At 46.5% G+C, this 16,777-nt stretch overlaps 1 protein-coding gene across 1 annotated transcript in view; it reads right to left on the bottom strand.

Annotated features, from left to right (window-relative positions):
- Aknad1 (AKNA domain containing 1) overlaps positions 1 to 16,777 on the bottom strand; it is a 35,102-nt gene that overhangs the window by 15,585 nt on the left and 2,740 nt on the right. Inside the window, exons 2-6 of the mRNA XM_059266110.1 lie at positions 14,576 to 15,679; positions 13,334 to 13,376; positions 13,046 to 13,188; positions 12,858 to 12,920; positions 2,997 to 3,124 (exon numbers count right to left, since the gene is read on the bottom strand). Coding sequence (XP_059122093.1) covers positions 2,997 to 3,124; positions 12,858 to 12,920; positions 13,046 to 13,188; positions 13,334 to 13,376; positions 14,576 to 15,619 — 1,421 coding nt within the window. The 5' untranslated portion in view covers positions 15,620 to 15,679. The remainder of the gene's footprint in view (positions 1 to 2,996; positions 3,125 to 12,857; positions 12,921 to 13,045; positions 13,189 to 13,333; positions 13,377 to 14,575; positions 15,680 to 16,777) is intronic.

Raw genomic sequence — 16,777 nt, 5'->3', positions numbered from 1 at the left:
GATGTGTAAGTCCACATCTTTTCTAGTTTCAAAGAAGGTGAACGCTTCTCTCACGGTTTGTTTGTTTGTTTCCTTTCCTATTCACTTTTGAACTCACATCCTATTTGATCATTAATTTTTTTGAAGTGCTTCAGTATTTTTTTTTTCTTTGTGGAGAGAAACAACTGCAGTACATGCTGTTTTCCCGTTGTGTTCCAGATGCCTCTCATGCACCTCATCTGTGACTTTCTGTGGTCCCAGCTCTGCCAGCTCCACTTCGATGATGGACACAATTATACGCAGGGAACTTGACAAGGTCACAGGAGAGTAAGCCGCTGAGCCGCCATCTACCCTTTGCTGTGTGACTCATACGCGTGTGCTCTTAACCCCAATTCTGCTTCCTTGTCAGAGCCCTGGACAGAACGAAGATTTCCACACCAACAATACACACTCTTCTATTTTCCCAACTGTCTGCCTTTAAAAAAATAAGTAACTGAGGTTTTGGCGTTACATATGTAGGTACAGGGTTGGTGTCTAAGAGAAAGCGTGAATAGCCAATAAAGGAACACTGGTGAATTTCATAAATGGTCAACAGAAACCAACAGGGAGACACCGGGTTTTACCTCCCCCACCCCTTAGCAAAGGTTGGGAAGACAAGACTCTCTGGGGTGGGCTGAAGTAGGAGAGCCTGGCATTCCCACGTAGAGGTGGGTCCTGAACACTGGCATCCAACTGCTTCATGAGAAGGTTAGGTGTGCACTGTGTGACCCATCCCCTGCAATGCTAAGATGGGACTCTAAGTAACGAGTGAACCATGGACCAAAGCTCGCAAGCAAAACCATGCTACTGACAACAGACGTACGACGTGCATGTTTGGAGGGCAAAGGCTGGAGGGCTACATGCTACAGATTTGATCTTTCCCGGGGAAATTTCTTTTCGGGAAAGGTTCTTGTTCTGTATCTCTAGCTGGCCCAGAACTCAATGTGTAGACCAGGCTGGCCTCAAACTTGCAGCCATCCTCCTGCCTCTGCTTTCCAAGTACTAGGATTACAGGAATGTGTTACCATTCCTGGCCGGGAACTTTTCTTTACCCCTTCATCATTTCTGGGTGCTTTTGTAATAAGAACATTACTTGTTTGTTTGTTTTTTGAGACAGGGTTTCATGTAGCCCAGGCTAGCCTTGATCTCCTGATCCTCCTGCCTCTACCTCCCACCACACCTGGCTCTCATATTTATAGTTCCCCTGCCATTTTTCCCTCTTTTCTTCTTGTATTACCACTAAGCTCACAGAGTCATCCCCACACTTAACATTTAAACTACAGTCAGCGGCAGGACGGAGACGTCCTCAAAGGATTTGGGAGGCCTGGGTTTTATTATCTTTCCTGTCATCTGTCCCATGCAGGCCTCACCCCTCTGAAGTGTTCCTCCTCGGCAAAAAGTCTTTATAAACCGAAGCTCCCAACCAGCAGAATTATTGTATCATTATTATTTTCTGCCTGTTACAATTAGTACTGGTTGACTTTTGTCAACTGGACACAAGTTACAGTCATTTGGAAAGAGGAAATTGAATTGAGGAAAAGACTTCATCAAACCTGCAGCCAAGCATGTGGGTCATTTTCTGGATTAATGATTGATGTGGGACGGCCCAGCCACTTGGGATGGTGCCATCCCCGGGCAGGTGGACCTGGTTGTATAAAGAAGTAGGCTGGGTAGGCCATTGGGGAGAAGGCCAGGCGGCAGTGTTTCTCCACGGCCTCTGCTTCAGTTCCTGCTCTGACTTCCCTGAATGGTGGACGGGACCTGTGAGGTGAGACAAACTCTCCCCTCCCCACATTACTTTAGGTCACGGTCTTTATCATGGCAATAGAAACCCAGTCGTGACATAGACCCGACCCGAGATATTTACTCCAAGTATTTCCAGCTCGTTCACAGTGAAATACCCTGTAGATCCTGGTTACCCAAATGCTCATCCCCAGATGGGAACCAGCACCACTGGTACCACCTGGGCTCTAACTACGGAAGCACATGGTCATACCAGGCCTACTGAATCCATGCCCATTTTTCAATAAGATGCAGGGATGACTCCTAGGCCCAGAGAAGCCCTGGTCCAGGTTCCCCAAGTCCCTCCAGAACTGGAAGGGTGGGAAGCATTAGCCACAGCGGTATCACTAACTGTAACACCAGGCTGCCCAAGAGGTGTAGAGCCTGGAGCTGAGGTAGAGCTCAGTGGTAAACTGAGTTTGTGATGCCACGGCTCTGGGGTCAAGTGAGCCAGTCGATCTAACAATCCCAACGTTCATCATATTCAACAACAAGGTTTTGGAATTTGAGAGTTTGGGCACCGAGGGTTGAACCTAGGGCTCCGTGCATGCTAACCCTGTGCTCTACTCCTGAACCACATCCCTTGTCTTTTCCAGTTGTTTAAAATTTTGAGACAGGTGCTCATGAAGTTGCCCTGGCTGGCCTGGAATTCGCAACCTGGGCAGGCCTTGGATTTGTTACCCACCCGCTTCAGCCTCCAGCGTAGCTAGAATTGCAGGCAAGCACCACAGGCCTGGCAACAGGAATTTTAATTAAGGAGCCAACAGAGCAAAGCGGTATGGAACCAGGTGATGCTCACAGGATCAGAGCAACCTGATGGCCGTTTGATCTGTTTAATCCTGGGCAGCTATATTCCTACTTGGTCTATGTAGGTAAGTAGGTTTTGTTGTTGTTTGCTTTTTACATAAAGAGGAAGAGAAGGCAGTGTGCATGATAACATTAATTTCTGAACTTCCTTCTCTAGTTGGGGAAAAGCCCACGGGAATTTAGTTCAGTGCTCCTGGGCCTGTAGAAGGAGCCACCTATGGGACAGTGTTGGGAGGATGTCCTGCAGCTACTCTCCCTTTGTCATTCTTGGCTGTGTGGGACCTTGGCCCTCTGCCTTGGGGCTGTGTGGCCGGACACAGGCAGAGCCCCCACCCCATCCCACTTCAGGCCCGATTCCGAGTGGTGGAGGCATCTGGGAGAGGACTCACATCTTTGGGGCCAGCTCACTGAGCTCCTTGGAGGTGACCTCCTGTGGCCCTGCCTCTGGCAGCCCCGTCACCTCCCTTCTTCGTGAGCTCTGGGGTCCTGGAACACAGCCAGCGTGCTCCTTGGTCATCTGCAGGAACACACAGAAGGAGCCATTAGGACTGCGGGCCATAGGAAATGACTCAATCAGGTCAGCACCCAAACACCCCCAAGGTTTACCTGGCTTTACCTCCTGTCCTTTGCTCCAGGCTCTTCACCTTGCTGGGGTCTCACCTTAGGACTTAGTTTAAATGCCCCAGGCCGCCTTCTGCCCCTTAGGATGGGGCCTCCCATGCTTACTCTCGGTCATATCCCATTACTTAATAGGCATGACAAGTTAACAGCCAGGCGGTACGCTTACTCTGAGCCCTGCCCTGTTTTAAGTACCTGACATCCATTAGCTCATCTAAATGAGCTAACCACCCTGCCAGGCAGGCATTGTTCTCCCCATTTTCCAGAGGAGGGAACTGAGGCACGGAGAGGTTGCATAACTGTCCCGAGATCACAAAGCTGATAAGTGACAAACTAATATTTGAACTGAGGTGATCTGGTTTCAGAGCCATGCGGGATGTATTGTTACCCCTCAAAGCCCTTTTTATCATTCTGCAATCATTCCGACTCTTCCTCACAGAGGCATACGTATCTCCGTATCTCCGTGGCAGGTGATTTTTCTGTCCTATACTATATTCTTAGAAAAGTGCCTAGCGTTTACCAATAATCGCTAAAAGGATGAATGAATTGCTGAATGAGTAGGGTTATTAGTAGACTCTCTCGGGACTATATACTTATTGGAGTACATAGATGTCATCCTTTCATAACAGTTGCTGTGAACCAAATAATGAGCAAATGCGGACTTGTTGGGCAATGGCTGGACCTCCTCAGGCTCCTCCCACTGGTAACTCAGGTTCAGGCCCAGGGGGACATCATGCTGAGAACCTGAAGCTAATTCAGAATCAGGCTTAGCAGGGTACCACAACACCAGTGGTAGCGTCTTGGGCAGCATTGAGACTGTTGTTAAGTCCAAAGGGCTCCGGGCTTCGGATGTGGAGCCCCCACCCCATTTAGGATGTCGGGGAACAAAACAAGTCAGACTCAAGCTAAGATTTCCCTAAGGCTGGAACAAGGAATCCTGTTTGGTAAGGGGAGGGAGCAGGGGGAGGGGGAGGCACACAGAACGCTATTCCTCTGAAGCTGGGCTTTGACTAAGTGAGGTTTGGCCAGGAAGCAGGCGCCTGGAGGAGGCAGGCATACCTCTTTGGAAGAGTTTACACTTATATAATATCTTGGCTTTAGCTGACAAAAGCTTCATTCAGATTTTGAATATCTCCTTCAGGCTGGGTCTTCAATACTTCATGAAACTAAAGAGCCCTGGTGAAGGCAATTATTTAGATGACTCAGTTTCTCAGAATTCTAGCATAGTCTGAATTGTTCTGATAATTGAGGCTGAATTGGGTGTGGTAACTGATGTATGTAATCCCTGTACTCTGGGAGGCAGAGGCAGGAGAACCAGTCCAAGTTTGAGGATAGTCTGGTCTTTGTGGCAAGTTCTAAGACAGTCTACACAGCAAGACCCCATCATGAAAAAGTTAAATACAAGGGCCGGGAGGATGCTCAGCTGATAAAATGCCTGGGCAAAAACTGAACACCAAAGAACAGAGAAAGCTCCTGGAGGTTGATTCTCAAGCCTGCATGTGTAGAAAAGCCAAAAGAGTTTAATGTTCGAGACAGAATGCAGAAGGGGACTCAGAGGAAATCATTAGTTTACTGAACTTGCTTTATTATTATTATTATTATTATTATTATTATTATTTTTCATTTAAAAGGGGACTACAGCGGATGGAGAGATGGTCTGGCAGTTAAGAGCACATGCTGCTCTTCCAGAGGACCTGAGTCTGATTCCCAGCAGCCACATCAGGTGACTCACCTTAACTCTTGCCACAAAGGGATCCTATGCCTCTGCCTCCCACAGTGCCTACACTCAGGCACATATACCCCCACACAGACATGTACACATAATTAAAAACAATATTTGAAAGAGGCGGCATAAAATTAGGAGGAAAAATCTTTATCCAGGCACGAGCCATGCAAGTTTTGTCATTTTGAACTGCAGTGTTGAATCTTAAACTAATGCAGTGTCTCAAAACTTAACACTTGAAATAGCTTCCAATCATGAAAAGCTGGCTCCATTTTAAACAATATGACTCATGAGGCTTTGGCAAGTCAAGGGTTAAGACAGAATCCAGCAGGCCCACGAACTGAGAGTCTACATGTACATAAACACCAGTCTCCTGGTGCCGCGTTCGGCTGGCAGCTGCTGGATTGCCTCATCTGAGGCTGAAGAGGACACAGATCCACAACATCCAGGGTGAGGGGAGAGCACTGGGGGAGAGAAGGGGCCCACGGGTGTGCATCAGTTTCCCTTTACGATCTTCAAGCAGTACAGCTAACTCGAAGATTACCCCGTTCACTTCTTGAGTGGATACACACCGGCGTATTCTGGGCTGTATAGTCAGCCCTCAAGCTAGGGACAGCAGCTCATAAAGAGGACCCTGGGCTGTGTTTTCATGTCCCCTGTCTTCAGGCAGGAAGGACAATGCACATGTGCCCCGAGGGGCATCCTGTTTAGAGTTTCGTTCCAACAGTCCAGGCTCCAATCCTCACCCACTGCTTCCAACATCTCCTCTCCACCCTGGCATGATTAACCTTGCTTCTCTGGACCTGATGATGTCAAGGTCACTCCTGCTTGCTTTTTTTCCCCCCATTATTATTTTGTATGTGTGTGTGTCTGTGTGCAGGTGTGCCACAGCACTTGTGTGGAGGTCAAAGGCGTGGAAGCTGGTTCTCTCCTGTCTGTGGACCCCAGGGTATAAACTCAGGTCATCAGGCCTGACAACATAGGCCTTTACCTCCTGAGCTGTCTGGCCAGCTGCTAAAGGAGCTACTCATTTCTCATGAGTTGGATGCTAAGGCTTTCTGCTGAGTTGTTGAAAGGGAACCCAGTTTTGTATTGAGGATCAAACCTAAGTGAGCCTGGGAAGCAAACCTCATCCCCAGCCCCCACTCTCACAGTCCTAAGAGCTGTGATTCTGAGGAAATATTTATTAATGTGAATTTATAGGAGGGCAGATAAAAATTCCTGGGCGGTGGTGGCGCACGCCTTTAATCCCAGCACTCGGGAGGCAGAGCCAGGCGGATCTCTGTGAGTTCGAGGCCAGTCTGGTCTACAGAGTGAGATCTAGGACAGGCACCAAAACTACACAGAGAAACCCTGTCTCAAAAAACCAAAAAAAAAAAAAAAAAAAAAAAAAAAGAAGAAAAAATCTACAAATAACCTAACAAGTTTGTTATGAATATATGTACATATATAAGAACATACTTTATCCAACACTCACCTAAATAACTTTGGATTAAATAGGAAATTTTAAAAGGAGGAATCAGGGCTGATGAGATGGCTCAATACTTAAAAGTACTTGCCACCCAAGCCTGACAACCTGAGTCATCATGTGAAAAACTGGATGCATATGATGATGCACAGCTGTATGCAGCTGTAATCCCAGAACACCTGTGGTGGGATGGGAGAGGGAAACAAGAGAATCATCCAGGACCTTCAGACCAACTGGCCTGGCACAGACTCACCTCAACCATGAGGAAGGAGAGAACCAACACCCAAAAGTTGTCCTCTGGCCCCCACATGCATGCCATGACGCTCATGTACCCGCATTCATACACAAGCACACACACACACACACACACACACACACACACACACACACACACAAATAAACAAAAATTGGAAATTGGGAACAAGAAGAGACGGTATCTGAAGACAAAGGAGGCTGGAGACACAGTTCAGTGGTGGCGTGCTTGCCTAGGACGTTAGTGACTATCCTGGGGCTGTGATAAGACACTATGACCAAGACAACTTACAGGAGGAAGGACTTATTTGAGCTAACAGTTCCAGAGGGATAGAGTCCATCATGGCAGCAAGCAGCAAGTATGGCAGCTGGAACTAAGAGCTCACGTCTTCAAATGCAAGCATGAAGAAAAACAAAAAACGAATGGGAAATGATACAAGTCTTTAAAGTCTCAAAAACCTGCCTCCAGTGACATACTTCCTCCAACAAGGCTGCATCTCCTAAATCTCCCCAAACAGATCCACCATCTGGGGACCAAGTGTTCCAATACATGAGCCTGTTGGGGACATTCTCATGCAAAGCACCATATCTAGCATACACAAGGCCCTGGCTTCAAGCTCCAGTGGGAATAAAACATGAGATGAGAGAGAGCAAGACCCCAGGTAGTATAAAGTGGAGGGCTCAAGGACATCCCTGGAGACCACAGATGGTGGCTAAAGAAAAAAAAAGACATGGAGATATAGGAAAGACATTTAGGAGGGAATTTATGTTCTTTTCTGTAAAATGGAAGACAAGATTGTATTCTGGAAATATCAGGGGGAAGGGATTGATGGAGATAGACTAATTTCTTGACTACAGATTCTTCTGTTAATGTGTAAAAAAACAAATGCCTATTGGATAGATGCTAATGAGCAAGACACATCAGATCCAAAATTATTGGATCCAAAATGTTGCATATTAATTTGAGTGTATGTATGTTGCTAGGACTTTGTGAATGCTAGGTAAGCATGGTGTCGCTGAGATATATCCTGTTTTTTAAAATCTATTTATCCATTTCTTTAGTTGAGATGGAGTCTCATGGAGCCCAGGCTAGCCTGGAACTCACAGAATAGCTGAGGATGACCTGGAATTGCTAATCCTTTTGTCTCCATCTTCCAAATGCAGCTGATGGGTGTGTGCAACTCTACATGCTTTATTTTGATTTTGAGATAGGATCTTATGTAGTCCAGCCTGGCCTTGAACTCACTATGTAGCCAATGCTGGCTTTGAACTCCTGTGTGCTGAGATTACAGGTGTTCAGCACCACACCTGGCTTCAAAAGGTAACATGGTTTTAATAAGAGCACAGCTACTGAAGAAGCAATTAGTCACCAAATTCGCCAAATTCTTGCCCCTGTAGAGAGACATTATCTACATTAGCTATTGAGGAGACCTCTGCTAAAGTTCTGCACTCTACAAGACCCTGATATTGCGTGGGATGCTGCCCATTGCCGTGTTAGCCCACACAAGACTAAAGCCCCAACATTGCATGGGACGCTGCCCATTGCCGTGTTAGCCCACATGAGGCTGAGAGCCTGTCTTGAGCTATTGGCCCTTGCTTGTCCTGATGTGGCTCCAAATAAGTGTGGGGAAAGACTGAGTCCCTCCCTTCTCCCAGAGTAGAGAACTTCTCCCGTATATGGGATATAATTGCAGTTCAAACCCTTTTGATTTATATTCATACCAGACACAGTGTGGTTGTAGCTAGGATATAAATAAACATTGTATAACTTTGGTCTCAATGTGGACAGAGGCCTGTCTTGAAAATGGCTGCCAAAATGAGAGATTCCTTGGAAAACAAATATACTTACTCTATTAACTTCCTTAAAAAAAGCAGAAACGTGTGGCAATTTTTCCCCCAGGAGCAAAAATGAAAACAAGCCCCTAGGGGAAAAACCAGTATTAAACCCATTGCCGCTGGCTAATTATGCAGCCTTGACAGAAGGTAGGCAGCTTTCATTTATTTTTCTAAAAAGTAAAATTGTGCCCCAGGGAAAAATACCTCAGGATGCTTTTTCCACACGTCAATTGTTAAAATATTTTGGCATCAAAATTTCCTGTTAAAATGCTATGAGTGGAAAGAGCTGAACTTGACAGATTCTAAGTCTACTCAATGGGTTCTTTTAATTCATACCAGGAAATTCATGAAAATAAGCTTAGCCTGGAGCTCTGGAATGAATTCTAAAATTACTTAGAGTGGAGAGGGAAGAGAATGATCCCACAAAAATGGAAAGTTCAATATGAGGATGAATCCAAGTGTCTAATATGACAACAAAGGCCATTCATTGTTTAAGCTTTAGCATTTTTCCTTTGTCAGGATCTATGGGCCCCTGACCCGCAATCTAAGCCATCTACGGAATGGGTGTCCTGTTTGCATCATGTAGAGCTGAACACCCATTAAGTCAAACTATCCTGAGTTGGTTTTGTCTGCGCACACTCAATAGATTGCAGCTGCTATTACTACAGATTCCTATCAATACAGAAACGACTGGGCATGGCGGCACACACCTTTAATCCCAGCACTTTGGAGGCAGAGGCAAATGGATCTCTGTGAGTTTGAGGCCAGCCTGGTTTGTACAGCAAGTTTCAAGCCAGCCCAAGCTACACAGTGAGACCCTGTCTTTAAAAAAAAAAATACTAAACATGACTTTGGCAACCTATTGGCTCTTGGGTATACAAATGGCTGGGCTGTTTTCCCTTCGCCCTATGGCTGCCCTCTTTCTCTGCAGGAGTCTGGCCCTGGCTCCACTGACTACCAGGACCCTTCTACCCTGGCTTCAGTAGTTGTCAGCCAAAGGAAGAGAGCAGCAGGAGAGAGGAGCTGGCTAAAGATGAGGCGAGAGTCCTGGTTTCTCTGATTCCCCCATTGTTGCGCCATCACAGACAGACAGACTGCGTCCTTCTACCAAAAGCCACAGACCATCTCAGCTCCTCCTGCAGCTGCAGCTGCTCCCTTAGGCCCCAGGGCACGCATTTCCTCTGCTCCTTCAGGCCTGGGGATGAGGTAGCTCCCCACAGCCTACATGAGTTTCCCTTAGCCTTGCCCAGGCTGCTGGAGAGCCATGCGTTTATTCAACTCTCCTCAGTTACCACATTCGAGTCAACCATCTGGTCCCTGCCAGGACGCTGATTGATACTGGGAGTCTCACAGATGTCACGGGGGGGGGGGGGGGGGGGTTGGTTAGGATGGGAGGTGGAAGGGATGGATGGGACAGGTCTGACTGAAGTGAGGAGGAGTGAGAGTACCAACCTGGGGCAGGGCAGATTCGCAGTGCCCATGAATGTCCAAGAGAAGGTGAACACAGACACTGGGAGCCGTAGGCAAAAAGTGGGGGCTAGCCATCAGGACTCTAAGCTGGAAAACGGCAGTGAAAGCTATGAGAGGCGACTAGGTGGTCAAAATAAAGAGAGGAAGAAGGAAAGAGAAGGCAGGCGTCGTGGTGCATAGCCATGATCCTCTGTATATGGGAGTCAGAGACAGGAGAACCATCTCAGGTTCAAGGCGTGCCTGGTCTACACAGTGAGTTCTAGGTTAATCAGGGCTATATAATAAGACTCGGTCTAAAAGAGCAAAGGGATTTGGGTATTTAAGTCACATTTCTGAAGGCGACATGATTTATCTCATTTCGTTTGCTAACAGAGCTGAGATTAAGGACATGCTACGATGATATGTCTAAAATTATACATTTCAAGTCCAATCTCCTTGCACTCTGTTGTACTAAGAAGGTTGGTTGTAGCCCTTCTTCCAACACTGAACGCTGTGGGCCTGCAGCTCTCAGACTGACCCCTAAGGGGCCACTTTAAGGTCTTAAAAGTCCCACCAAGAATGCCCGTTTAGCCTGTACAACCAGAAAGAAACTTCTTCAACTGAGGCCTCTGGAGGCCAGTGACTCAAATCAGTTCTGCTTTGCTGAGCCCTTTAAAAGTCTGCATTCTTGTGCCAGGAGGTGGTGGCACACTCCTTTGATCCCAATACTCGAGAGACAGAGGCAGGTGGATCTCCTTGAGTTCAAGGCCAGCCTGGTCTCCAGAGTGAGTTCCAGGACAGCCAGGCCCACACAGAGAAACTCTGTCTCAAATAATGAAACCAAAACAAAATGTCTGTATTCTTCCATTTGGACTGTCCTTTGTCAATCATTTATTCCTTAGTTTCCCCCTCCTCCACCCCCCACCCCCCCCCTGGCCCCACTGGCTTCTAGGTCTAGAAGCTTCCAAGATTGGCCAGGGCACTTAGGCTAGCTCGCTTGCTAAATCCACCCGTATCTTCCTTTCCTTGAGCACATGATGCCATGCTGCCCACTCTTGTTTCTCAAAACCTTCTTTCCCCTGGCTTCAGTGGTTCCGCTCCTTCAGGTCTGCTTGACCCTGGGAGTCCTTCCTCTTTTGTCTCCTTTGTGGGTTGCTGTTTTTCCCCTGTTCCCTGGGACCCTGTCCTTAACCCTTTCCACTTATCACCCGTGGCTGTTTGTTGGCTGGGGGCGGGGGGGGGGGGGGGGGGGCGTCTCACCTACACCATGACTTCAACCATTTCGCCAAAGCATCTATTCTGACCCAAATACCGCTAGGGGTCAGGTCCATTGCTCCAACTTCCTGCTGCTGGATCTCCTCACTGGAAGGTCCTTAAGAGGACCTCAAATCTCCTAAGCTATACTTGATTTCTGGCCTGCTTGCCACACCCTTTCTGAACTGGATCCTCCACTTTGATTTCTGACTTTGTTTTCCAAACCATTGGACCCTGTAACAATCCACACCTCCTCCTCTTCTTGATTTTTTTCCCCTTTCAATCTGTCACCCCGTCTCCATCCCCACTGCCAGCATTGGTTCAGACCCTTCCAACTTGCCCAGTATTGGCTTCCTGACCAGTCCCTACCTCCAGACTCTCCCCATGGCGCCTGCCGTGCCCTGGCTTCAATTCCTTCCCTGTTGCTCCACCAGCAAACCCAGGATGCAATCCAAGCTCCTTTCGTGACATGGTCCTTGTCCGTCCCACCAGTCTCCGTGTGCACTCTGAGCTCAACCTGGTGAGTTAGGTGGACACACAGGTCCTCACACTAGTTCCGTGTGGTCTCTGTGCTATTGCGCTTGCTGTTTCTTTTTGGTCTGGAAGATTCTTGTCCCCTGCTCTGCCAAGCTCACTCTGTTCCTCTTGTAACACGCAAATGAGCAATCCCTTTGAGGACCATCCAAAGCCCCCCACCCCAATGGCAAAGGATGAACTTCCGCTAGGCTGCAATGTGCATCAGCTATCACGTCCCTCAAGACACATTTTAATGATCTCTTCATCAATCTGTTCCTACCAGAATAAAAGACATTTGCAAAGGAGGTGTTTCTCTAACTCCCTGGTGCGTGGGACGTTTAAAATGATGCTTGATAAGTGTTTTCTGAATGACAGAGCAGTTAATTAATATGAAGAGTAAATGAATAAATAGATCAGTTAACTAATATGATGAGTAAACAAATAATCACTGGGTCCTTTCCTGGGTTTGGCCCATAGTGTGGGGTTTCTGGAACCCGGTTTGCCCTGAATATTGCTCAAACCTACGTTAGGTCTTCTGGCTCTTCCCTGTGTTGACCCCATGGCCTAAACTCCATCTTCCACATCTTCAGCTCATGTTTCAACCTTTGCCCCCTTGCTACACTTCCATTTCCTATGACAGCAAAGCTGTTGTGGTGACAACAGGCATTAGTCATTTGATTGGCTGTGATCACAGGCGAGGGTGTGGAAGCGTGTCGGAGGTAACAATCTGCAAGCCCTGCTTTGAGTTTCATTTCTAGGTGTGTTCAGAGTCTTGCGTGTCGGGTTGCCAGATACCAGCTACTTTTACAATCGGAATTTACCAGGGCCCGTTCACTATGGACAAGGTCACCCTTTACAGTGGCTTCCATGGTCTCCTCTGGAACATTCCATGGTCTCAGGTTTATCATGAGGTGACTGGTGAGGTAATTACAGCTTCTTTGAGAAGAAAAGAAGGATAAATACATATAGAAACAGAATTCTAGACCATGTAGCTCCAGAAACTAAGATGGGTTGATTTTCCTTCCTTTTTTCAACTCCTACTGCTGTACAGACTGTCCAGTACCGTGGAAGCCTCCGCATTTACCCACTGGAGTCCCCAAATAAAGATTGAAAAAATTAAATTAAGTTCATTACCAGTCTGATGTCTTGCAAATGGCAGAGAGGGTCCTGTTTTATTCTTTTGGAAAATTCTTGTATCTGCAGTTTTAAAAAAAATACAATATTTCGTTCATGGCATGGCCTCTTTCATTTGGTGCACGCGCGTGTGTGTGTGCGCACACACACACACACATGCACACACACACACACTCAATAAGTATTACCTTAGTCTTCAGTTGGTCAGTCTGTTCTTTCAGTTTCTGGCACATCTGTCTTCCTTGGGAGATCTTTTGAAATATGTAAGAATTTGGGGAAGGGTCTCTCTGAGTTGTTGGTGTCAACTTCAAGTGAAAGTTCACAGATTTAACTCCTATGCAAAAGAGGCTAAGTTTGGCTACCATTCATCTCGACTCAGCACAGTTTTACCAAATGTTACAAATAGGAATCTGTAACAATGAGCACCATTCTTATTAAGGTTTCAAAATGCTTCTCTAAATAATAGTTTAAGACACTACCTGTGAGGGCTTCTTGGCAGGTGTGTGTGGCAGGCTCCATCTGCAAAATTAAAGAGTGAGAAGGCATTGGTCGTGAAGACTGATCAGTGACACTGTTGTTCAGAACGCCTTGTGTCCCGGTCATTGAGGAGGCAGCACAAAGCTACGGTCCAAGCTGTGATCGATGTGTTGAGGTTGAATTTCTCTGTGCCACTGTAACTCTGACTGAGTGACACTGGTAATTGCTCGTCTCTCTAAGCCTCCGAGTTCTCAGTGGTAAAGTGGGGACAGTGGAGAATGTACTTTATAGGGCACTCTCAGGACTAATTGGGGCACACGTTCAGTCGACATGAATGTGCTGACACTAGCATGTGGACTACTCCAGCATTTCTCCTAGACGTAAGTTGCATGAGGGCAAGGACCACGGTCAATCTCGTCATAGCTCTGTTGCTGATGCTCTTGTTAATACCAAACATGGCAGCCAGATTCCAGGAATAATACAATATGCATTAAATGCTAAATGCATCAAGATGGTGGTGGTTCCTACTGCTGCAGGATGACTGGACAGGGGTTAAACTCTTGAGTGACTCACCTTTAGGGTCTTGAGAAACATGCATGCCAGAGAGATACACGACTGTTTGAAATTGACTCTGACCATTATGGACATATCCACTAAAGAAAACTATTGGGTCCAGCTCTCTAATTTAAGCTGATAGGACTGGTGGGGGAAAAATCAGAGGCTTGACCTCAAGCGTCCTGACAAATTCAAGCACTGCTGAGGAGAGATAAGTGGACATCTTCTCTGATCCCACGATCCACGGATCCATGGGCCACTGAGAGCTGGCCATGTATGAATGTGCTCTTGTAAAAAGAAAGAGGAACCCCATAGCTTCCCAATATCACAGGAATGTAGATTTCTCTAAGACAAGAAACAGCCAGTCAGACTAGGTGGGCTACTGGCTGCAGGGGTGTGTGTGTGTGTGTGTGTGTGTGTGTGTGTGTGTGTGTGTGCCTGTGTGTGTGCCTGTGTGTGCGTGTTGTTGTTGTTGTTGTTGCTGCTGGGGTGTTTGTTTGTTTGTTTTGAAACAGAGTCCCTTTATGGTCCTGGCTGACTTGGAACTCAAAATGTAGACCAGGCTGGCTTTGAACTTACATAGATCCTCTTGCCTCTAGAGTGCTGGGATTAAAGGTACACACCACCATGCTCTCCAATGTACTTCTTAAGTTCATCAGTATTGTTAGGGACCGTTCTCCACTTACCTGGGTTTCCTGCGAAGGTTCCGTAAGTTTCCTTTTTTGCTCTGGTTGATGTTTTCCAACACAATTTGGCCCAGACATGGTTCCTAAACTATCTTGTGCAACTGTTGATTTATTTCTCAACCCAGGAGAAAAGCTGGCTTGGTTAGCTATTGTAAGTGGTTTACTAGTTACGGCATTTCTAGGGATCTTCACTTGGGGAGCAACCCTAGAAAAATCTGGAAGGTGGTAATGCACTTGACCTGGACTGTATTTGAACCGGTGGCCTGAGCTTGCTTTTTCAGTCAGCCATCTCCAGGGTGTCTGCCCTTGGCAGTTTCTGTGTTCATCACCTGGACCTTTCGTTCTACTCAGAAAGCTTGGAGCTTCTTGGTGGTTCTGCCCAGCAGTCACTGGTGTTTCTAAGGGAGAGGTACTTTCTTCTGCTGTGCCTGCAGAGAAGCTGGACCTACTGCTATTTTCCGTACCACTTTTGGAACTGGGTTGGTCAGTGAATTCTGGACTTTGTTCTTTGGGGCAGTAGTTCTTTCCATAATGTGAAATGACACTTGTAAGAATGGCTGTGTCATCAAGACGGTGAGCATTCAAGGTCTCTGGGAGAGTTTCATAGCCAACGCCTTGTCCCCTTAAGACTTGCTCCCTGGAGAGTCGATGGAGTAAAACGTCGGAAATGTGTGACTTTGGGGCATCTCCTTTATTAGCTGGAACACAAGAAGCCGAGGTGCACTGTTTATCTTTATCGTGTTTGTTGTTGACAACATTTGCAGTGATCTTATCCGAAATCATGACCACAGCTGTGTTCTGGCACATCTTACAGCAGGCAGACTTTTCCCGAGGGTCCTCTCCCGACAGAACAACGTCTTCCCAGACAGCAAGGGTGTTGTTTGTTGAGGTAAAGTTGTAAGAGCTGCACATCTTCATTTGAGAGAAGACCCCATCGTAAGGCAAATCTTCCTGTTGTTTACAGGTTGTGTCTTCTGAAAAGTCGGCTTCGTCCATGATGGTGTGGGCTGATGTCTGTGGTCCTCTGCTGCCTGGCCTTGGCATTCTTAATGGTCGCAATACGTCGTCTGGTTTTCATTGAATGTCTGCACTGTGTGTTCTATGCTGTCAGAAGAGAAAACAGCTTCATTAGGGAATGTATCAGAATAATGTACGAAACGATGCTTGTTCTGGTTCCTATGGAGGAACAGAAACAGATGTTTTTCATTTAGAGAAATTCAATTACAGACCTGAAAGCAGAAATCTCAACCAAAGGATGACTCATCCTAAATACTGTTGAGAAAAAGGATGATGGGAGGGTAATAATTTTTAGCCATTAAATTTTAAGGAGATGTGGTCTATACTTAACCATGTCTTTATCACTCTCTCTTGGGAGGTACCATTCGGCATTTGTTCTCATCACTTCTCAGCCTTTTGGTGAAGATCAAATGTGGAGTTGTTCTCTCAGAGTGAGAGCTTGAAACCAAGGTAAAAGGCCATTTAAAGTTGCTGCCCATTACTTATCTACACATCCGTGACGTCTCCGAGTCACGTGATGCTTGAAGCTGCCTCAGCTCAGACATGGCCACTCAAGTTCTCCATTCTGTTGCCTTTTCCAAAGTAGTATTTTATTTTCTAATTGACGCACAATAATTGTAAATATTTGTGGCACACAATATGATGTTTTTATACGAATATGAAGTAGTAGCATTTAAAAAATACAGGGTCTAACTGTTTAGTTCTGACTGACCCGGGACTCACTCACTATAATAACCACGTTGGCCTCCAATTCAAAGATCTGCCTTCCTCTGCCTCCCAAGTGGTAGGATTAAAGGCGAGCAGCACCACACTGGGCCTAAGAGTACCTTATTTATCACCTTGAACACATATTATTTTTTTGTGGTGAAATATTAAAAATCTTCTCGCCGGGTGGTGGTGGTGCATGCCTTTAATCCCAGCACTTGGGAAGCAGAGGCAGGCAGATCTCTGTGAGTTCGAGGTCAGCCTGGTCTACAGAGCTAGTTCCAGGAAAGGCGCAAAGTTACACAGAGAAACCCTGTCTCGAAAAACAAAACAAAACAAAACAAATCTTCTCGAAAAACAAAACAAAACAAATCTTCTCTGCGAGCTATTTTGAAATATTTATCTTTGTCAAGTGCCTCATTGTGCACTAGGATATCAGGACATACTCTTCCTAGACTAACTTTGTAGCCATTGACCAGG

The sequence above is a fragment of the Peromyscus eremicus genome, chromosome 6 (assembly GCF_949786415.1).
Source record: "Peromyscus eremicus chromosome 6, PerEre_H2_v1, whole genome shotgun sequence".
NCBI lineage: Eukaryota > Metazoa > Chordata > Mammalia > Rodentia > Cricetidae > Peromyscus > Peromyscus eremicus.
This window is presented reverse-complemented; position numbering and strand designations above follow the sequence as displayed.